The sequence below is a fragment of the Choloepus didactylus genome, chromosome 18 (genome assembly GCF_015220235.1).
Source record: "Choloepus didactylus isolate mChoDid1 chromosome 18, mChoDid1.pri, whole genome shotgun sequence".
Classification (NCBI taxonomy): Eukaryota; Metazoa; Chordata; class Mammalia; order Pilosa; family Megalonychidae; genus Choloepus; species Choloepus didactylus.
The window spans coordinates 52,565,756-52,590,417 of NC_051324.1; the positions used below are offsets into that span (position 1 = coordinate 52,565,756).

Consider the following 24,662-nt stretch of genomic DNA (forward strand, 5'->3'; position numbering starts at 1 on the left):
ATCTATTAAATTCCACATAAATTCTGCTTTAGAGCTCTGGGAAATCAATGTAATGCACCCACTTAAACCAGAAATCAGAACACCTGCATAAGTTCTGCACAATGTTGTCAGTGAAAAGGTCTGAGACAAATTTCAGCCTTGGTGGATTTCTAAAGCCCAATGCTTAAGGGAAAAATTACATATATATACACACACATATATATATGTGTGTATGTATATAACCTTTATTTTGGTTGAATATATATAACATAAGATTTGCCATTTTAACCTTTTTTTGTGTAAATTCAGTGTTATTATGTACATTCACAATGTTGTATTACCATTATCACTATCCATTACCAAAACATTTCGTCACTCCAAACTGAAACTCTGTATGCCTTAAGCATTAGGCAATAAATTTTTCAAGCAAATGCATTTGCTTCTTGGAGGGTGGCTTCAGCTTCTTAAGAAAAAACCTATGAAAATAGTAAATGACAGGGCCGCAAACTAATTTTGAGGCTTCACAGAGTACTCATTTTTCTGCTCATCTATACCCTGGACAATTTAACAATCATATAGCTCTCAGACAGAATGCTGTGGGAAAGCAGTCAATGCTGTGGGAGAGCAGTCAAGTCGGGATTGCTGGCTGCCAGACATACAGTAAAGTGCCCGGGGCCATAAGGAAACTTTCCTAGAGCCACACGAGCATGCCTAAGACAAGACACATGCACAGAAAATATCAGAGAGGCCCCCACACTTTGGTCTGGAACTGTTCTCTAAACTCATTGTATGGATAAACTCTGAAGGAAAGCAATTGCACAGGTCAATCTGCAAAAACTGGGTAAGGGGTTTTATTTTTTTTTCCCTTCTTTTTCTTTCTTTCATTTCTTTTCTTTTTTGTTAGCTCCTGGCATTCAAGGAAAGCCTGTCATAACACTAGCTGGATACAAGCTTAAGGAACAAATGCCTTAGAGTCTAAATTCCAGTGATTACACACTAAAATATCAAAATGTCCAAGTTTTAACAAAAGCTTAAAAAAGAATACAAAGAAACAGGAAGCAATAGCACAGGGAAAGGAAAAGATTACAGCAGTAAAAACCATCAATAAAGAGGATCAGATCTGGAACATTCCAGACAAAGACTCTAGAAACATGGTCCTAAATATGCTGAAAGAGCTAAAGGAAAATATGGACAAAGAACTAAAGCAAGCCAGGAAAATGACAGATGAACTCAAAAAGAATATCAATAGAGAGACGGAAATTATGAAAAGGAACTAAATAGAACTGAAGACCACAATAACAGAAATTTAAAATTCCCTAGAGGGGTTCAACAGCATATTGGAGCTGGGAGAAGAAAGAATCAGTGAACATGAAAACCAGACAAGTGAAATCATTTAGTCTGATGAGCAGAAAGATGAAAGAATGAAAAGTGAACAGAGCCTAAGGAAACTGTGGGACACCATCAAGTGTATCAATATACACATTGTGGGAATCCCAAAAGGAGAAGAAGAGAGAAAGGGGCAAAGAGAATATGCAAAGCAATGATGGCTGAAAATTTCCCAAATTTAATGAAAGACATGAATATATCTGTGCCAGTTTGAATGTATTATGTCCCCCAAACACCATTATCTTTGATGTAATCTTGTATGGACAGACATTATCAGGGTTGATCAGATTGTAATTCTTTGAGTGTTTCTTTGGAATGTGCCCCACCCAGCTGTGGGTGGTGACTCCAGTGGGATACTCCTACGGAGGCGTGGCCCTGCCCATTCAGGGTGGGCCTTGATCAGTGGAGCCATATAAATGAGCTGACTCAAAGAGAAGAAACTCAGTGCAGCTGTGAGTGACGTTTTGAACAGGAGCAAGCATTTGGAGAGGAACGTCCTGGGAGAAAGCCATTTTGAAACCAGAACTTTGGAGCAGACGCCAGCCACATGCCTTCCCAGCTAACAGAGGTTTTCCAGACGCCATTGGCCATCCTCCAGAGAAGGTACCCAATTACTGATGTGTTACCTTGGACACTTTATGGACTTAAGACTGTAACTGTATAGCCAAATAAACCCCCTTTTTATAAAAGCCAATCTATCTCTGCTGTTTTGCATTCCGCAGCATTAGCAAACTAGAACAATATCCATCCAAGATGCTTAACTAACTCCAAACAGGATAAACCCAAAGACCCTAACAACATGCCAAGTTATAATCAAACTGTCAAATACAAAAGATAGAAAATTCTGAAAGCTGCAATAGAGAAGCATGTGTCATGTACAAGGGAGCCTCAATAAGATTAAATGTCAATTTCTCATTGGAAACTATGGATGCAAGAAGGCAGTGGGATGACAAATTTAAAGAGCTGAATGTGAAAACTGGCAACCAAGAATTCTGCATCCGACAAAACTGTCTTTCAAAAATGAGTCAGGGATTAAGACATTCCCAGATAAAGAAAAGCTGAGACAGTTCATCTCTACCAGACCAGCCCTTCAAGAAATGCTAAAAGGAGTTCTACAGACTAAATGGAAAGGACAATATGGGCAAATGTAGATGCCAGTACTATTGTATTTTTGGTTTGTAAGTCCACTTTTTACTTCCTATAAGTTCTAAAAAGAAAATGCATTAACTGTAATGATAAATCAGTGATTGGGGCTCAATATACAAACATGTAATTAATGACAAGAACTACATAAAGGTGGGGAATGTAGGGGTATAGGAATATAGTTTGTGTATATTATTGAAGTTAAGTTGAACTCAAAGCAAAGAGACTCTTACAGATTCAGGGTGTTAAACTTAAGTACCATGGTAACTACAAAGAAATAATGGATAACGTGTGCCAGTTTGGATATATTATGTCCCCCAAAATGTCATATTCTTTAATGCAATCTTGTAAGGGCACACATTAATCTTTTTGATTAAGGTGGGACCTCTTGATTGAATGTTTCCATGGAGATTTAACCTCATTCATTCAGGGTAGGTCTCGATTAGTTTACTGGAGTCCTTTAAAGGGAGCTCACACAGAGCAGCACAGAGAGACTTTTGGAGAAACACTTGCTGACGCTTTGAGATGATAGCCCAGAGTTTGCTCCAGAGAAGCTAAGAGGACAAAACTCCCTAAAAGCAGCTGAAAGAAATATTTTGGAGAGAAGCTAAGAGCTGACACTGACACTGACCTTTGGAGATGCTTGGAGACACTGGAAGATGCAGACAGAAGGACGTTCGGAGATGCTAAGCTAAGAGAGACATGACCAGAGACATTTTGGAGAAAGCCATTTTGAAACCAGAACCCAGGAGCAAAGGATCAGCAGACGCCAGCCATGTGCCTTCCCAGCAAACAGGTTTTCCAGATGCCATTAACCTTTCTTCAGTAAACGTATCCTCTTGTTGATGCCTTGGTTTGGATACTTTTATGGCTGTAGAATTGTAAATTTGTAGCCAAATAAACCCCCTTTTATGAAAGCCAAACCATTTCTGGTATTTTGCATAATGGCAAACCAGAACAACATGCAAGCTCAAAGAGACAGAAAATAGAATACAAGTTGTCAGGGGAAGTGGGGTGGGGCACAGGGGGAATGGAGAGTTAATGCATAGTGGGTGTAGGGTTTCTGTTTGGGTAGATGGGGAAGTTTTAGTAATAGAAGGTGGTGAAGGTACTGCAACATTGTAATGTGATTAATTGCACTGAATGGTATGCTTGGAAGTGGTTGAGATGGGAAACTTTATGTTGTACATATATTTCCACAACTTTAAAAAAAAAAAAAAAGAAACTAAAGAGACAATGACAATTAAATGCAATACATGCTCCTGGACAGGATCTAATAATGGAGGAGAAAAGGCTCAAAAGAACATTTTGGGACATATGAAAAAATTGGATTATAGACTGTAAGCTTTATATCAAAGTTAAATTTCTTGAACTTGATAAAACTGCATTTAAGGTGGTTATACAAGTGAATATCCTTGTTCCTGGGAAATATTCAGTGTTAAGTGCGGCAGTATTAGGTTCAAGGAACACGATGTATACAAACTACACTTAAGTGTTGAGAAATGAATTGATAAATATATAGGCAGACATACAGACAGAGAGATAAAATGATACAGCAAATGTGGCAAAATGTTAAAATTGGTGGAGCTGGGGATCCGGGAGGAAAGGGGTATTTTGGAGTTAACAGTATGGGGTTTGTATTATTTTTGTAATGATCCCATAAGTTTAAAGTATTTCAAAATTACAATTTTTTTTAAAGTTAAAAAAAAATCCCAGCAATCATTTTTTTTTCAAAAAGAAAAATCTTTATTATGATATAAAATGCACTTATAAAATGTCCACAGAAGGCATGTAATTCTTTACTACTATCTAAATTTATTTGGAATACTTTATTCACCATCTAGTGTTAAGATGATGCCACCTAACATACTGTAAACAATCATTTGTATCTATAACAAATGCATCACTGATTTTCAGCAATCATTGGCTTAATAATAATTCATTTAAGATTGTATGATCACATCTATATTCTGGAATGTCCATTTACCTTCTTGTAGTGTAGTGGAATTTAAAAGTATAATTGCACATGGACGGTGCAGAACATTCACTACTGAATTATTTTATCCCCTCATGACAGGCAACATTCTTCCTGACTGAAAATAACAGCTGCAGCTATGGTCTGCAACATAGCTTCAAGCTTCTCAATGCAATAATTTGTGCATATGTCACATCTATGAGTGGACCCATGGAACAACTTAAAGTGTTTATCTTTAGCTAAAAGGTGCAACATTACTGTAGATTATTTTGCATGTTTAAATATTAGAGTCTGATTATTTGTAAACAAAACCCCACACAAATACTTATTTCTACTTTTAAAAAATTCTGTCAACCCATAATTATTCCAATATGCTTTTTTTTACTTGAACACACATTGAATGTCGGAAAGTTGCATAAACCTTAGATAATAAGGTTTAGAAATGAGTGCTTCATATTTTATACTATGAAATGTACATGTCTGATATTTCATTTTATGCAGCATAAGGTTTAGATCAAGAATTTCCAAGTCCTGGATCCCTCAGTTCATTTAGAAAACAACTCTTGAAAATTATGGCTCTTGAAGCAGGTTTAGCAAATTAAACATGATGAAGTGTTCTAGCTCCCTCTATTTCAAGTATCAAAGAAAAATGAGGCTCAAAATGCCTCTAGAGAAAACAGCAAGTGCAAAGGCCCGGAGGCAGGAGCTTTCCAGAGTGTTTAGGGGACAGAGTGTGCAAGGTGAGGGTTGTAGAGATGAGGTCAGGGAAGAATCGTGGGGTCAAATTATGCAGACCTTTGCAGGCTTTTACTCTGAGTGAAAAGGTACACTACCTGAAGTTCCTGAACACGAGAGTGAGATGATCTGACTTAACATTTTGAAAATCACTCTGGTTGCCCAGAGCTGGGAGGGCTTTGTGGGGGAAATAGGGAATGACTGCAATGGGTACTGGCTTTCTTTTTGGGCTAAAGAAAATGTTCTAAACTTGTGGCGGTGATGCTCACACAGCCCTGTGAATATAGTAAAAACCATTGAATTGTACATTTTAAGTGGGTGAACTGTATTATATGGTATGTGAAGTATATTTCAATAAAGTTGTTATTTCTTAAAAAATCAAAAAAAAAAAAATGCCTCTAGAATTAAAACTGAAAATGCAATGATATATTAAAAAAAAATAGTTAAGTGTGTTTTGAAATAAGACCTAAATTGAATTAAAACAAAATTCTGAAGCTAAATTTATAATCTGTTAGGCTAAGTACTTAAACCTTAAAATGATTCTATTAAGTTTGAATATTTGTTCTAAAGTGATAAAGAACACATTGTGCCTATAAATATATGGTTTCAGAGGAAAAAGTTAATCTTGATATTTAAAACTTTTTCAACATTTTTGGATTTAGTTTTGTTTGCTTTAAATATTAAATTTCTATCTGAACATAAATATTTTGTCTCATGGTACTTAAAATTAAATGACTTTAGATATGGAAAACTTTTAATGCACTAGAAAGAGAATTTACTAAAGCTGTTTAAATGTTGTGTTTCAATATCATCAGAAAATCTGCAGTATAGAAAATATATGGGACCCTTAAGGTTTCAGAGTAAGCTGATCTGAAATTTCAATGCCATTAAAAAAAAGTCAAATAGAAAAGACTGCTGCAATAAAGTACTATGTTTTTAAAAATTGCAGACATGATCTCACAGTCTGACAGTTAGCACTGCTCCTCAGAATAAGCAACTTTCCACCTTTTCCTAGGCACAGGAAGTTTTTAGTTTAGAAAATAATCTAACCTGGTCCTTAACATATTCACTAAGTAGTATGAATATTTTAAGGTATTTCTTGTTTTAAGAATTACGTGAATCATGTGAAAGTGTTGAATCATCACTCTATGCCAAAATTAAATATTACTATGTTGAACCATTTTCTTGCTTTAACTCAAAAATAGAAATCACTGAAGTCTTCTATAACATTAATTTTAAAAACACACAAGTGAAAAATGCTATTTTTTAAAAATTACAATTTTTCCCTACTTTGTATCAATGTGGAATGATTTCAGGTATCCTGTACAAAAGGCTGGACTTTTAAAAAACTAGTATTGTAATGTGTAATATAATGATTTCAATCAGTAGTGGCTTCAGTTTCAGCTGGACCACCAATTAGTCTTAAAATTCCTCTTTTTCCTGCAGGACCTCTTGGTTTTGCAAAACTTGGCTTCTGAGCATGTTGCTTGGGGTATGCTTCTTCAAAAAGGAAGTGTGCAGTCAGTTCACCCCCATTATCTATCTCAATCTTTCTAATTACATCCATTTGTAGTTGTCTTTCTACAATTTCTAGCAGAGGGCTCCTGCAGCTACAATATAGCATTCATTCTCTTATTCTGCATGTATATCTGAGCACTGAATAAATAAAAACTATGGACTCCAAACAAGTCTCCTTCATGGGAATGTTTATACAGAAAGAAGTGATAATGTGCTGAATCTTTGGGAATCCTCTTTGGCAAATCTTTTAGTTCTGTATTTGTTGTGTTGGCCAAAATTATAATTTCATTTTTTGTATCTATTTCCAACTGCATGTAGTTGAGCTGTCTGTTATTCAATTTTTCCAAAGCCTGAAAAGCTTCCTGAGAAATAGGAAATGCTACGCCTTGTAGTGTTTGATGCTCAGTGTCCACACTCACATCAGTTTGTACCTCATTAATTTTGTCGTTAATTCTTCCTCTGCAGCAGTCAACAGGTCAGAGGAAGACTGTGATAGCAAATATTTTTTATATCCATGTAATGATATATCTTCCTTTACTGTTCCAAATACTTCATCTTTAATGTGGCCAACTCCAAACTCCTTCTTTACAATTGCTCTTGTTGCTGCATACAACATTTTCTGACAAACATGAGAATGATCTGGAGACCATGCAATGAATATCCATTCATATCCCAGGGCATTCTGGGAATCTAATCTGAATAATATATAGCATGGTTATTTGCCCTCCAGGAGGGGTAGAACAAAGGAATCATAATCCTTATCCCAGGAATCTGAAGGTTGACTACACAACTCAATCACAAGTTGCTCATTTTCAACAGGTATTTTCCGAAGTCTGTATTTTCCATTTCTTGCTCTGGCAAAGATATCTTTAACATCTTCACTAGCTTGGATGCTGGTCTGGTGGGACATGGCGGCAGTTGCGGGCTCTGGGATCCGCCACTGACTGCAGCGAGCGGCCCCGGCCCCCAGCAGCCATTTTTGTAGATATGGAAAAAGTGATCTTAAAATTCATATGGAATTGCAAGGGGCCTCAAGCACTCCAAACAATTTTAATAAAGAACAAAGTTGGAGGATTCATAGCACCCCAAATTCAACACTTACTTCAAAGCTACAGAATCTAAGTGTGGTACTAGCGTAAGGATAGGATAGACATAATGGAATAGAATTGAAAGTCCAGAAATAACACACACATCTACAGACAACTGATTTTTGACAAGGGTACCAAGTACATGCAATGGGGAAAGAAAGTCTCTTCAACAAATGGTGCTGGGAAAGCTGAATATCCACATGCGAAAGAATTAAATTGGACCCTAACTCACACTGAATATAAAAATTAACTCAAAATCCCTCTACCATGGGACTTGTCCTTGGGAAGATTGTTGCTGCAAAGGAGAGGCTAGGCCTGCCTATAATCGTGCCTCAAAGTCTCCTCTTGAATGCCTCTTTGTTGCTCAGATGTGGCCCTCTCTCTCTAGCTAAGCCAACTTGGCAGGTGAAATCACTGCCCTCCCTCCTACATGGGATCTGACACCCAGGGGAGGAAATCTCCCTGGCAACATGGAATATGACTCCCAGGGAGGAATCTAGACCCAGCATCACGGGATGGAGGACATCTTCTTGGCCAAAAGGGGGATGTGAAAGGAAATGAAACAAGCTTCAGAGGCAGAGAGATTCCAAAAGGAGCCGAGAGGTCACTCTGATGGGCATTCTTACGCACAATATAGACAACCCTTTTTAGGTTCTAATGAATTGGAACAGCTAGCAGTAAATACCTGAAGCTATCAAACTACAACCCAGAACCCTTGAATCTTGAAGAGATTGTTTAAAAAGGTAGCTTATGAGGGGTGACAATGTGATTGGGAAAGCCATATGGACCACACTCCCCTTTGTCCAATGTATATATGGATGAGTAGAAAAATGGGGGCAAAAAAAAAAAAAAAGGCACCCAGTGTTCTTTTTTACTTTAATTGTTCTTTTTCACTTTAGTTTTTATTCTTATTATTTTTGTGTGTGTGGTAATGAAAATGTTCCAAAATTAAGTTTGGTGATGAATGCACAACTATATAATGGTACTGTGAACAACTGTACGTTCTGTATGACTGTATGGTATGTGAATCTATCTCAATAAAATTGAATTAAAAAATTAAAATGTATCAAGACTTAAATGTAAGAGCTAAAACTCTTGGTTGGTAACATAGGGGCAAATCTTCATGACTTTGGATTCAACAATGGATTTTTAGATATTACACCAGAAGCACAAACAAAAGAAACAATAGATAAATTCAACATTGTTCACAATCGCTAAGAGATGAAACAATCCAAGTGTCCTTCAACAGACAAGTGGATAAACAAAATGTGGTATATACATACGATGGAATACTATGCAGCTGTAAGAAGGAACAAGGTCCTGAATCATATGGCAACATGGATGAACCTTGAAGATATAATGCTGAGTAAAATAAGTCAGACCCATAAGGAGAGATACTGTATGTTACCACTACTATGAACTCCCCGAACAATGTAAAATCATTGTATAATGTAGAATATTGGGGACCTAGTGATAGACAGAGGTCAGTGAAGGGGGAATAATAATCTATTATGTTCAGATATATTAATGAGGATGAATTCAAAGGTATGGGAATATATAGAGGTGATGATTGTTTGGTAACGGGATTATAAGTAGCAGAGCTGTATTGAAGGCAAATAGCATTGAAAGGGGCTGTTTAAAGGCATATATCCCACAGATCAGCACTACAAATATAGACAGGTGCATGCATGATATATTTCTAAGATATGGCACTGGTACAGAGAGTTGACAACAGAATGTTATATGGGAAAAATCTACCTATTGCATACTAGGGACTATAATAGGAATACCTTACTAGTACCACACAAATACTAGGGACAAATAGTAAAGGGCTGAACCGAGCTTTGGTGTGTTTTGAGTCATGAGAATTGTTTAAAATGGAGAGTGATGAGGATTGTACAATTAAGTAATGAAAATGTGAGACAGAGATGGATTATCAGAATATGTCTTGGAGTGGGTTTATTTGGATTTATTCTATTTGGAGTTCACTGGGCATTTATGCTTTGTGTATTTATATTGTGTAGAAGGTTTGGGGAATTTTCCCCAACAATTTCTTTGAATACTCTCTCTAGACCTTTAACCTTCTCTTCCCCTTCTGGGACACCAATGAGTCTTAAATTTGGACATTTTATCGATTGTATTCCTGAGATCCATTTCAATTTTTTTGATTTTTTCCCCATTCTTTCTTTTGTTCTTTCATTTTCTGTTCTGTGTTCCTCGAGGACGCTGAGTCGTTGTTCAACTTCCTCTAAACTTGTATTATGAGTACCCAGAGTCTTTTTAATTTGGCCAACAGTTTCTTTTATTTCCATAGGATCTTCTATTTTTTTATTTACTCTTGCAATTTCTTCTTTATGCTCTTCTAGGGTCTTCCTTATGTCCTTTATATCTTGTGCCATGCTCTTCTTCATGTCCTTTATATCCTTGTCATGCTCTCATTGTTTGTCTGCAGTTCTTTGATTAATTGCGCCAAGTACTGTGTCTCTTCTGATCTTTTGATTTGGGTGTTTGGGTTGTCCATATCGTCTGGTTTTATCATATGCTTTAAGATTTTCTGTTGTTTTTGGCCTCTTGGCATTTGCTTTACTTGATAGAGTTCTTTCAGGATATAAAAATTACCAATCTCTAATTTGTCAGATCTGCAGCTTGGTGGCGTAAACTTTCTCTAACTAACCAGCAGATGGCGTCCATGAGTCACCTATTCCCCTCAAGTCAGCTCTCCCCAACTTTGTCCTTGTGGTGTGTGGGGATCTGATTCTTGTGGGGTTCAATTGGTGCAATAAGTTTGGGTGTGTTGTTGGTGCCGAACGCCCTGAATGTGGGGCGTGTGTCTGGGTGGTTAGGGAGGCAAGGCAGCTTTAACAGTCAAACCTCCCTGGTGTTCCCAGAGATTTAAGGCTGTTGCAAGACTCTAAGCTTTCATTTCAGTCTTGCCACAGATTGTCTCTGCCACTGACCCACAAGGCCTTGGTACTGGCATAGGGTCCCTGGGATTTCCGAACAGGCCTCCCTTCTCAGTTGTGCCATGTCACAAGTGTGCGCTGGCCCTCCAGGGAAGCCCTGGGCCGCTGGGCCGTGCAGGGGCGTTCCAAGCCCGCTTTAAAGATGGTTGAACGGGGTGTGTTAATTTTCCCCTTTTCACACAGCTCCGCCTTCCCAGCTCCAGGACAATTAGCTGTGGGTACAATAACACTGTCCACGGCCAATATTGTGGCGTATGCACAGTGCTGCAGGAAGTACTCCCTATCACACTGGGACCCTTGGCCGGGCTCTGGGCTATAGCTCTGGCCCAGGCAGGAGCGACTCCAGCCCGCCGGGGAGATAGCTGCAAGGGACACGATTTCTTTCTCTTTTTGGCTTCCCTCTGCCCCCCTGGCTCCAGCACAATCAGCAGCAGGCTATCCTTCACGCCAGACACTGAGACGTTGGCCCGGCCCGCTCCTGCCGTGCTTCACTGCGCGGTTCTCACTGTCGTAACCACAGCTGCTCCTGTTTTGTTTTGTTTTGTTTTTTAAAAAAAGAACTAGCCTGTCTCCAAACGCCAACCCACAGTTTCCCCACACTGCAGCACGGCCACAGGACTTTCAGCTGGCTCACCCACTCGTTTCAGAATGCAGACTCCCGGTTTAAACAAATGTACGTTCCCTGTAGATTTAGCAGACCTTGTCTGGCTGGTGCATAGCAGGAACTGGTGTTCTGGGTCACTTTCTGGATTTTATCTAGTATTTTTCACGGAGGTGTTTTCTTGCCCTGTCTCACCTGGCCACCATCTTAGGTTCTCAGAGATGGATTGCTGTGGACAAATGTTATGTTATGTAAATTTAGGAACCCCCTACTTTAGGGGAACTAGCGATAGAGAGCAATTAAGGAAGGGAACGATAATCCAGTAAGAACAGATAAGCTATCGTGGGTAAATTTAACGTTCTGGGAATGCCCAGGAATGACTATGGTCTGTTAATTTCTGACGGGTATAGTAGGAACAAGTTCACAGAAATGTTGCTATATTAGGTTACTTTCTTGGGGTAGAGTAGGAACATATTGGAAGTAAAGTAGTTATCTTAGGTTAGTTGTCTTTTTCTTACTCCCTTGTTATGGTCTGTTTGAAATGTTCTTTTACTGTATGTTTTTTTAAAAAAATTTTTATTTTTTTATTTTTTATACAGTTGATTTAAAAAAAAAAAACATTAAAAAAAAAAAAAGGAAAAAAATATGCAGAGCCTCCTTAAGGAGCTGGTGGAGAATGCAGGGGTATTGGCCTGCCCTACCTCGATGGTTGCTAATGTGCTCACAGACATAGGGGACTGGTGGTTTGATGGGTTGAGCCCTCTACCACAGGACTTGCCCTTGGGAAGACTGTTGCTGCAAAGGAGAGGCTAGGCCTGCCTATAATTGTGCCTAAGAGCTTCCTCCCAAATGCCTCTTTGTTGCTCAGATGTGGCCCTCTCTCTCTAGCTAAGCCAACTTGAAAGGTGAAATCACTGCCCTCCCCACTACGTGGGATCAGATACCCAGGGGAGTGAATCTCCCTGGCAACACGGAATATGACTCCCAGGAAGGAATGGAGACCCAGCATTGTGGGACGGAGAACATCTTCTTGACCAAAAGGGAGAAATGAAATGAAATAAGCTTCAGTGGCAGAGAGATTCCAAAAGGAGCCGAGAGGTCACTCTGGTGGGCACTCTTACGCACAATTTAGACAACCCTTTTTAGATTCTAATGAATTGGGGTAGCTGGCGGTAGATATATGAAACTATCAAACTACAACCCAGAACCCATGAATCTTGAAGACGATTGTATAAAAATGTAGCTTTTGAGGGGTGACAATGGGATTGGGAAAGCCATAAGGACCACACTCCCCTTTGTCTAGTTTATGGATGGATGAGTAGAAAAATGGGGGAAGGAAACAAACAAACAGACAAAGGCACCCAGTGTTCTTTTTTACTTTAAAGCTCTTTTTTACTTTAATTATTATTCTTGTTATTCTTGTGTGTGTGGTAATGAAGGTGTCAGGGATTGATTTTGGTGATGAATGTACAACTATGTAATGGTACTGTGAACAATCGAATGTACAATTTGTTTTGTATGACTACGTGGTATGTGACTATATCTCAATAAAATGAATATTAAAAAAAAATGCAGATCCCTATCTAAGACTCTATAAAAATTTCACTCACTAAGTTTATTCTTCAGAAACTTAAATTCTCCAGAGAGAACCTATGCCAGCTAAGTCCCAAAACCCAGAGGCAACAGATTCTTCAAGAACATCAACTAGATGTGTCCCCTTTTCCTATAATATGATACCTCTTTACAACATGAACAAGTTAGGGTTGTCATTCCCTAGACATCCCTGAAGATTGGGAAAGTGATTAAACTACAGGAAGGAGCAGCAACAGACAAGATGGAATTTAACAAAGGTGTTCTAGTTTACTAATGCTGCCGGAATGCAAAACACCAGAGATGGATTGGCTTTTATAAAAGGGGGTTTATTTGGTTACACAGTTACAGTCTTAAGGCCATAAAGTGTCCAAGGTAACACAACAGCAATCGGGTACCTTCACTGGAGGATGGCCAATGGTGTCCAGAAAATCTCTGTTAGCTGGGAAGGCACGTGGCTGGCGTCTGCTCCAAAGTTCTGGTTTCAAAATGGCTTTCTCTCAGGACATTCCTCTCTAGGCTGCAGATCCTCAAAAATGTCACTCTTAGTTGCACTTGGGATATTTGTCCTCTCTCAGCTTCTCCAGAGCAAGAGTCTGCTTTCAAGGGCCGTCTTCAAACTGTCTCTCATCTGCAGTTCCTGTGCTTTCTTCAAAGTGTCCCTCTTGGCTGTAGCTCCTCTTCAAAATGTTACTCACAGCTGCACTGAGTTCCTTCTGTTTGTCAGCTCATTTATATGGCTCCACTGATCAAGGCCCACCCTAAATGGGTGGGGCCATGCCTCTGTGGAAATTATCCAATTAGAGTTATCACCCACAGTTGGGTGGGGCACATCTCCATGGAAACACTCAAAGAATCATAATCTAATCAAAACTGATACATCTGCCCACACAAGATTACATCAAAGATAATGGCGTTTGGGGGGACATAATACATTCAACCTGGCACAAAAGGATTACAAATACTGAATCTCTATATAATTTTCTTTGTCTTAGTTGCTGGGATATTGGAATAGAAGGAAAGAACTGAAATGGTGGAACTATAACCCATAGTATTTTTTGAAATTTGCTCTACAGCTTCTTGCTAAATTTGAAAATTATCATCTTTTTGTTTATGTTATATCTCTCAATAACGAAATATCTGAAAATATGGTACTGTAACTTTTACTGTAATTTTTGGAAATTTCCTATAGAACTACTTGTTAAATTGTACTTTGAACGTTACTACCTTTTTGCATATATGTTATATTTCACAATAAGGAGATAACTGAAACTGTGGAACCATTCTTTGAAATTTTAAATTTCCTATATAACTACTTATTAAATTGCACTTGAAAAGTTATCACTTCTACATATATCTCTTTTTTCCACAATAAAAAAAAAAAATGATTAAAAAAAAAAGTTAAATCTAGAACCCAGCAATTCTAATCATAGGTATATACCCCAAAGAACTGAAACAAGGACTCAAATAGACTTATACACCAATGTTCATGGCAGCATTATTCATAGTAGCCATAGGGTAGAAATGACCCAAGTGTCCAGCAACAGATCAATGGATAAACAAAATGTGGTATATGTAAAGGATTATTTGGCTATAAGTATGAATGAAGTTCTCAGACATGCTGCAACACGGATGAACCTTGAAACCATTATGCAGAATGAAATAAGGAAGGCACATAAGGACAAATATTATATGATATCACTTATTAAATATCTAGAAAGAGCAAATTCTAAGAGACAGAAAATAGATTAAAGATTACTATGGGACAGAGGGAGGGAGGAAGGGAGGAAGGCGGAGTTGTTGCTTGGTGGTGATAGAGTATTTGTAAAGTTTGGAAATGTTTAAATAAAATTAATGCAAAAAAAAAAAGAAAGAAACAGTGAACATTTCGTCATTTAAATGGTGAATCTTTAGTTATCTATAACTTTTTATGTACTAGGACTTTTTAATTTTGTTTTACAAAAGTATCAATCTGATAGATTGGAAATAGAAGAAACTGGTCCTATACCACAGATAGTTTGAGAAGCACTGCTCTAGAGAGTACACAATTGAAAATTCTTGAAACAGATAAAGCCCTGTGTGTAGCCCTGGCAAGCCAGCTCTCCTGGCTGGGGAGAGGGGGCTGAGGAATCAGAAGAAAACTGTTGGGAACAGATCTGGATCAGTGCAGTGACACGGGAAAGATGTAAGAGACAGCAAAAATGGGCTCTGGATACTTCTTGGGACAGAAAAATAGAAGGAAATAAGATAGAATTCAGAAGGAGGAAGGGGCCAACCAGCTGGCAGTCTTGTGTTCAGAAGATAACCGTCCAAAGAGAACAGGCTTCCTTAATCTTCAGCCAGGCCACATTATCCTTAAGGCAGCAATTCTTTACTTTTTTCAGTTAATGGAAACATCTAAGAATCTGATGAAAATTATGAACTGTCTTCTCAGAAAAATGCATATGCCCATTTTATAACTACAATTGAACTTAAAATTCAATATAATTTCAGAAAATTCATGAAGACCATTTATGAACCCCAAATTAAGAATTCCTGAATTAAAAAATTCCTGGAAAGATATACTAAAAAAAGAAAGTCTATTAATAATTTTAAAAATAAAAAATTAAAGGATACATAAGAAACTGATAATTGTGGTTGTCTCTTGGGAGATAAGGGGGAGCGTGGGTTGTGGAATAAGAGGGAAATAAACTTTGTATCATATAAACTTTTGTGCCACTGAACACAATACAGTGTACATGGTTTGCTTTTTCCATTAAAAAAGAAAAACATACTTGTTCTAGTTTGCTAATGCTGCTGGAATGCAAAACACCAGAGATGGACTGGCTTTTATAAAAGGGGGTTTATTTGGTTACAGTTACAGTCTTAAGGACATAAAATGTCCAAGGTAACACATCAGCAATCGGGTACCTTCACTGGAGGATGGCCAATGGTGTCCAGAAAACCTGTGTTACCGGGAAGGCACGTGGCTGGCATCTGCTCCAAAGTTCTGGTTTCAAAATTGCTTTCTCCCAGGATGCTCCTCTCTAGGCCACAGCTCCTCTTCAAAATGGCACTCTCAGCTGCTCTTGGGACGTTTGTCCTCTCTTAGCTTCTCCGGAGCAAGAGTCTACTTTCAACAGCAGTCTTCAAACTGTCTCTCATCTGCAGCTCCTGTGCTTTCTTCAAAGTGTCCCTCTTGGCTGTAGCTCCTCTTCAAAATGTCACTCACAGCTGCACTGAGTTCCTTCTGTTTGTTAGCTCCTTTATATGGCTCCACTGATCAAGACCCACCACCCTGAATGGGTGAGGCCACGCCTCCATGGAAATTATCTCATCAGATTTATCACCTACAGTTGGGTGGGGTGCATTTCCATGGAATCACTCAAAGAATTACAATCTGATTAACACTGATAGGTCTGCCCACACAAGATCACATCAAAGATAATGGCGTTTGGGGGGACATAATACATTCGAACTGGCACAATACTTGAAAGCAAATTTGGTTGGCATTCAGGGCAAGATCTATTCATTGCTTAACCTCAGAAAAAGGAGCAAGTCCTATTTTCCCTATTCTCTAAAATTCTTCCATCAAGAAACAAAGATTTTAATTTCAAAGGGCAAAATCCTTAAATACATAAATATACCTTGAATCTGAATGACTATCAGTCTAAATATAAACTATCAGATCCTCTCCTATTTTCACAAAGATTATAAAGCAAGCAAATATTGGAACTTAGAAGGGGGAAAGCAGGAGATATAGAAATTAACAGAAAGGAGATATTGGGAAGGCTGAAACATGATTTGCTTATATTGCAGTTGCTTGCAGTCCGCTCTCACCCATGAACACACAAAACAAACTGCTGTTCAAAGTGATTTTATATACCATTAGACAAGATATGCCAATACTTCATCAAGAACTGCTGCTACAACTAAGCTATAATCACTTCCTAAACACTCTCTGAGGCAGAATGAAATAGAATCAGGTTTGATTTTCCTTAATTGAAGAAGCCAGTTAATCATTCAAACTTACCTGCAAAATATGTGGTCACATTTTGTGGAAACAGGCTCTTTGATCAACTCCAAACTAAAAGGGTAGCAGGGGAAAAAAAAAAAAAAAGTAAATGAAGGTCAGTAATTTATTTAAAAATGAATATATCCAGAGTAAAGGAGTTCAACTTTAAGCTACTATAACTGAGTCAAGCTAAGGCTTTAAGTTTATTCAATATTTACTAAATGTCTCTGTGCTAGCTGCCAAGAAAACAGAAGAGAATATGATCCTTACCTTCACTGAGCTTTCAGACATCAAAACAGAATTGCACTAATCTCTTTAATATTCTACATAACCTTTAGCATTTAAAAGATCAGTTGATACTACTTCATATTAATTAATATGAAGTAATTAATTAATTACTTCATATTAATTAATTTCACTGCTAGGCTTTTTGAGATACCATTGTGGGTGTACATCCTGCCACTTAAACTCTAAGCTCCATAAAGACAAAAACTTATGCTTGTATTTCTTTTGTATTTCCTCACAGCATTTTTTTTTGAGTGATTGCCTTTTCATCTTTTTAACTTCTTAATATAGAAAATTTCAAGAATTTAAACAAATAGAATAGTAAAATGAACTCATTGTACTGTCATCCAGCTTCAACAATTATTAGGTCATGGCCAATTTTGTTTCAACTACACACCCCCACCCCCAGCCCAGATAATTTAAAACAAATTCCAGGCATCATATCATTTTATCCATAAATATTTCAGAATATATATCTTTAAAAGATAAAGACTTTTTCTTAGCATAATCACTTAACCATTATTACTCTAAAAAGTTAATAATTGCCCAAATAACATTTAATTTACAATTAATGTTCCAATTTCCCTCATTGCCTCATAAATTTTTTAAAAACTTTATTTTGAAATAATATAAAACTTACAGGAAAAATGCAAACATAATACAAAAATAATACAGAGAACTCCAATATACCCCTACCCAGATACTGAGATTTACCAGCTTTTAATATTTTGCCACAGTAAGTTTTTTTCATAGTTAAATTTGTTTAAATCAGACCCCAAACAAGGTCCACACATTACATTTGGTTGATATGTCTCAAGTCTCTTTTAATCTACAGAATTTCCCTCCCTTTTTTCTCCCTTGTCATTTTAGAAACTAGGTCATGTGATCTGTAGAATTTCCCACCTTCTGATGAAATGATTATTTGCCGATTATAATTTTGCTGGTGTGGTTTAACATGTTCCTCCAACCTCTGTATTTCCTGTAAACTAGACCTATAGGCTTGATCAAATTCAATTTTTTAGCAAGAACACTTTACAGATGGTGCTATGTACTTTTATTACATAACTTTAAGAGGAACATGTCTGGTTTGTGGTTACTTTGTGTAAAAGCAGTGTAATAAACACTCATCACAGAAAATTTAGAAAAAATAAAATAAACTTAGAAAAGTATAAAAACATTGAGAAAAGAAAATACATCACCCAATTCCCATCCATAAGGTCCCCATCCCTACCTGTCTCAAAGTATCCCTTCAAATTTCAAAGCCTTGCTAAGATTCACTCATTTAGCAAGAATTTATTGAGCATCTACTATATGTTCTTAGAGATGGAAATACAGCAGTGAATAAAATAAAATTCTGTCCTCACAGAGATTACATTCTAATTGTAGCAGACAATTGACAGAAGTAAATGAAAATATATGAGAGTATGCGCTAAAGGGAAAAATAAAGCAGGATGCAGGGTGAGGGAGAGAGAGAGTGCAGTGTGTGTGTGCAGGAGGACAGTGTTTATATTCTTTATAGGTAAGTCAGGAAAGGCCTCCTTGAGAAGGTGACATTGGGGGTGGCTGAATAATGTAAGGAAACAAGCCATGCAATGACTGGGAGGAAAAGCATTTCAGCAGAGGAAGATAAAGACTGAGCAGGACCATGCCTGGTGTTTTTGAAGGATAGCAAGTAGGCCATGGTGCTCAGATTTTAGAATGATCAAAGGGGAAAGTAATAGGATATGAGGTCAGAAACGTAGCTGGGGGCCTCAGTGGGTACAACTTATACACCATGCTACCTAGTATATTTAGCTTTTACTCTAAACGAGAGGTTTAGAAACTGATTTTTGGTGAAATCCAGGTAGGACAGCAAAGAACAGGTAACCTGGTAGTGAATAGGAATGTGATCCTTTTCATTAAACATTTGATTTTTTTTAAGAAAGGGATCACAAGAAAAGTTTGGGGACAATCACCTCATTGTTAAGGGTTTGGAAGCACAACTCTTGTAATCACGGGCTTTCTGACACAGCATAAGGCAATTAAAAACAAAAACCCAAAAACCTTCAACACCAGACTAAGTCATATGGTTCTACCAGTTCTTTTTTTATTAACAGAGTGACCTTCAGCCAAGCACTCTATCTGAATTTCAGTGTCCTTCTCTGTCACCCATCCTACCAGTATCATCAGGCAATTATGAGAATCAAATTAAATACTATTAGGGTAAATGCTTTACAGTCTGACATGCCTTATGTACATGTCAGTATTCTTTGGGTCAAGTATGATTTTAAAAAGAAAAACAACCTCAACAAAGAGAACGCTCATTTGTTACTAAAACACCATTCCTGAAATCAACTAGATAGCACAGAAATTCTCAGTAAAAGAGAAATTGCATTTAGCTATGATACCAGATGGCTTTCATTCTCACCACTGACTCAATTCTGAAATAATTATATTTCAGTATGATAATTATAATGCAAGCTATACAAACATACTGTAAACAAACTTTGAAAACATGAAAATTCCAATATGTAAAAAGGTAATGACTATTGAAGGAAGAGCTTAAAAAGGAAACAGAAGTGAAAAGAAAAAAAAAATTAAAATGTATCTCTTCTAGGTTCTGATGAGAGTAAATATTTACTAAAAAGTATTTCAAATATTTTAGATACTTTTCAAACCAGGCAATATTTTAGGCCTACTGAGTATTTGCATTTTGAGCTTCTAATATGGATAAGTGAACTGAAAAAGAAGCTGGGGGTGGGGGTCTGGTTGTATGGGAGCAAGGGTACCTACCAGGATACATATTTCAGCATATTATTGTGAAAGTGGAAATTTTTACATAGCCACATATAAAAAGGTAGCAAGAACTACCACTTATCAGAAATAATCACCAATAGTGATCAGAGGCCAGCAAAAGGAATTTTAGCTCAACAGACCTAAAAGAAGATGAAAATCTACCCTATAGCTACCACAAGTAACTCTGTTTCCAGTCACGATCAGGTCATTTATTAAAACACAATTGCCTCTACCTTCTTTGACTCTTCCTCCTTTGTGGAAGAAATGGAGATGTCCTTATATAGATAGTGGTGATAGCGGTGAATAGATGAATACATGACTATACAGGGAACCATCGATTTTTTACTTAAGACTGAATGTATGGACTTAGGGGCAAGATGGCAGACTGGTGAGCTGTATGTTTTAGTTACTCCTCCAGGAAAGTAGGTAAAAAGCCAGGAGCTGCGTGGACTGGACACCACAGAGCAATCTGTCTTTGGGCATACTTCATACAACACTCATGAAAACGTGGAACTGCTGAGATCAGCGAAATCTGTAAGTTTTTGCGGCCAGGGGACCCGCGCCCCTCCCTGCCAGGCTCAGTCCCGGGGGAGGAGGAGCTGTCAGCTCCGGGAAGGAGAAGGGAGAATTGCAGTGGCTGCTCTTATCGGAAACTCATTCTACTGATTCAAACTCCAACCATAGATAGACTGAGACCAGACACCAGAGACTCTGAGAGCAGCCAGCCCAGCAGAGAGGAGACAGGCATAGAAAAAAAACAACACGAAAAACTCCAAAATAAAAGCAGAGGATTTTTGGAGTTCTGGTGAACACAGAAAGGGGAAGGGCGGAGATCAGGCCTTGAGGCGCATATGCAAATCCCGAAGCAAAGCTGATCTCTCTGCCCTGTGCACCTTTCCTTAATGGCCCTGGTTGCTTTGTCTATTAGCATTTCAATAACCCATTAGATCTCTGAGGAGGGCCGTTTTTTTTTTGTTTTTTTTTTTTTAAATCCTTTTTGCTTTTTCTAAAACAATTACTCTAAGAAGCTCAATACAGAAAGCTTCAAAGAATTGAAATTTGGGCACGTCAAGTCAAGAGCAGAACTAAGAGAGCTCTGAGACAAAAGGCAATAATCCAGTGGCTGAGAAAATTCACTAAACAACACAACTTCCCAAGAAAAGGGGGGTGTCCGCTCACAGCCACCATCCTGGTGGACAGGAAACACTCCTGCCCATCGCCAGCCCCATAGCCCAGAGCTGCCCCAGACAACCCAGTGTGACGGAAGTGCTTCAAATAACAGGCACACACCACAAAACTGGGCGTGGACATTAGCCTTCCCTGCAACCTCAGCTGAATGTCCCAGAGCTGGGAAGGGGGAGCAGTGTGAATTAACAGAGCCCCATTCAGCCATCATTTGAGCAGACTGGGAGCCTCCCAACACAGCCCAGCAGCCCAGAACTGCCCTGGGGGGACGGCACTCACCCGTGACATAGCACAGTCATCCCTCAACAGAGGACCCGGGGTGCACAGCCTGGAAGAGGGGCCCACTTGCAAGTCTCAGGAGCCATACGCCAATACCAAAGACTTGTGGGTCAGTGGCAGAGACAAACTGTGGCAGGACTGAACTGAAGGATTAGACTATTGCAGCAGCTTTAAAACTCTAGGATCATCAGGGAGATTTGATTGTTAGGGCCACCCCCCCTCCCCGACTGCCCAGAAACACGCCCCACATACAGGGCAGGCAACACCAACTACACACGCAAGCTTGGTACACCAATTGGGCCCCACAAGACTCACTCCCCCACCCACCAAAAAGGCTAAGCAGGGGAGATCTGGCTTGTGGAGAACAGGTGGCTCGTGGACGCCACCTGCTGGTTAGTTAGAGAAAGTGTACTCCACGAAGCTGTAGATCTGATAAATTAGAGATAAGGACTTCAACTGGTCTACAAACCCTAAAAGAACCCTATCAAGTTCAGCAAATGCCACGGGGCCAAAAACAACAGAAAATTATAAAGCATATGAAAAAAACAGACGATATGGATAACCCAAGCCCAAGCACCCAAATCAAAAGACCAGAAGAGACACAGCACCTAGAGCAGCTACTCAAAGAACTAAAGATGAACAATGAGACCATAGTATGGGATATGAAGGAAATCAAGAAGACCCTAGAAGAGCATAAAGAAGACATTGCAAGACTAAATAAAAAAATGGATGATCTTATGGAAATTAAAGAAACTGTTGACCAAATTAAAAAGATTCTGGACACTCATAGTACAAGACTAGAGGAAGTTGAACAACGAATCAGTGACCTGGAAGATGACAGAATGGAAAATGAAAGCATAAAAGAAAGAATGGGGAAAAAAATTGAAAAACTCGAAATGGACCTCAGGGATATGATAGATAATATGAAACGTCCGAATATAAGACTCATTGGTGTCCCAGAAGGGGAAGAAAAGGGTAAAGGTCTAGGAAGAGTATTCAAAGAAATTGTTGGGGAAAACTTCCCAAATCTTCTAAACAACATAAATACACAAATCATAAATGCTCAGCGAACTCCAAATAGAATAAATCCAAAAAAACCCACTCCGAGACATATACTGATCACACTGTCAAACATAGAAGAGAAGGAGCAAGTTCTGAAAGCAGCAAGAGAAAAGCAATTCACCACATACAAAGGAAACAGCATAAGACTAAGTAGTGACTACTCAGCAGCCACCATGGAGGCAAGAAGGCAGTGGCACGATATATTTAAAATTCTGAGTGAGAGGAATTTCCAGCCAAGAATACTTTATCCAGCAAAGCTCTCCTTCAAATTTGAGGGAGAGCTTAAATTTTTCACAGACAAAGAAATGCTGAGAGAATTTGCTAACAAGAGACCTGCCCTACTGGAGATACTAAAGGGAGCCCTACAGACAGAGAAACAAAGACAGGACAGAGAGACTTGGAGAAAGGTTCAGTACTAAAGAGATTCGGTATGGGTACAATAAAGGATATTAATAGAGAGAGGGAAAAATATGGCAAACATAATCCAAAGGATAAGATGGCCGATTCAAGAAATGCCTTCACGGTTTTAACGTTGAATGTAAATGGATTAAACTCCCCAATTAAAAGATATAGATTCGCAGAATGGATCAAAAAAAATGAACCATCAATATGTTGCATACAAGAGACTCATCTTAGACACAGGGACACAAAGAAACTGAAAGTGAAAGGATGGAAAAAAATATTTCATGCAAGCTACAGCCAAAAGAAAGCAGGTGTAGCAATATTAATCTCAGATAAAATAGACTTCAAATGCAGGGATGTTTTGAGAGACAAAGAAGGCCACTACATACTAATAAAAGGGGCAATTCAGCAAGAAGAAATAACAATCGTAAATGTCTATGCACCCAATCAAGGTGCCACAAAATACATGAGAGAAACATTGGCAAAACTAAAGGAAGCAATTGATGTTTCCACAATAATTGTGGGAGACTTCAACACATCACTCTCTCCTATAGATAGATCAACCAGACAGAAGACCAATAAGGAAATTGAAAACCTAAACAATCTGATAAATGAATTAGATTTAACAGACATCTACAGGACATTACATCCCAAATCACCAGGATACACATACTTTTCACGGAACCTTCTCCAGAATAGATCATATGCTGGGACATAAAACAAGCCTCAATAAATTTAAAAAGATTGAAATTATTCAAAGCACATTCTCTGACCACAATGGAATACAATTAGAAGTCAATAACCATCAGAGACTTAGAAAATTCACAAATACATGGAGGTTAAACAACACACTCCTAAACAATCAGTGGGTTAAAGAAGAAATAGCAAGAGAAATTGCTAAATATATAGAGACGAATGAAAATGAGAACACAACATACCAAAACCTATGGGATGCAGCAAAAGCAGTGCTAAGGGGGAAATTTATAGCACTAAAACGCATATATTAAAAAGGAAGAAAGAGCCAAAATCAAAGAACTAATGGATCAACTGAAGAAGCTAGAAAATGAACAGCAAACCAATCCTAAACCAAGTACAAGAAAAGAAATAACAAGGATTAAAGCAGAAATAAATGACATAGAGAACAAAAAAACAATAGAAAGGATAAATATCACCAAAAGTTGGTTCTTTGAGAAGATCAACAAGATTGACAAGCCCCTAGCTAGACTGACAAAATCAAAAAGAGAGAAGACCCATATAAACAAAATAATGAATGAAAAAGGTGACATAACTGCAGATCCTGAAGAAATTAAAAAAATTATAAGAGGATATTATGAACAACTGTATGGCAACAAACTGGATAATGTAGAAGAAATGGACAATTTCCTGGAAACATATGAACAACCTAGACTGACCAGAGAAGAAATAGAAGACCTCAACCAACCCATCACAAGCAAAGAGATCCAATCAGTCATCAAAAATCTTCCCACAAATAAACGCCCAGGGCCAGATGGCTTCACAGGGGAATTCTACCAAACTTTCCAGAAAGAACTGACACCAATCTTACTCAAACTCTTTTAAAACATTGAAAAAAATGGAACACTACCTAACTCATTTTATGAAGCTAACATCAATCTAATACCAAAACCAGGCAAAGATGCTACAAAAAAGGAAAACTACCGGCCAATCTCCCTAATGAATATAG

At 38.2% G+C, this 24,662-nt stretch overlaps 1 protein-coding gene and 1 pseudogene across 8 annotated transcripts in view; both read right to left on the minus strand.

Moving 5' to 3' along the window:
- BRCA1 (BRCA1 DNA repair associated) overlaps positions 1–24,662 on the minus strand; it is a 91,257-nt gene that overhangs the window by 58,113 nt on the left and 8,482 nt on the right. For all 8 annotated transcript variants that reach the window (XM_037809762.1, XM_037809767.1, XM_037809761.1 and 5 more), the window contains one exon: positions 16,991–17,044. Coding sequence is in view for 7 of the 8 variants with exons in the window: in XM_037809767.1 (XP_037665695.1) it covers positions 16,991–17,044 (54 nt within the window). In the remaining variant the exon portion in view is untranslated. The remainder of the gene's footprint in view (positions 1–16,990; positions 17,045–24,662) is intronic.
- LOC119514170 lies at positions 6,597–7,700 on the minus strand (annotated as a pseudogene).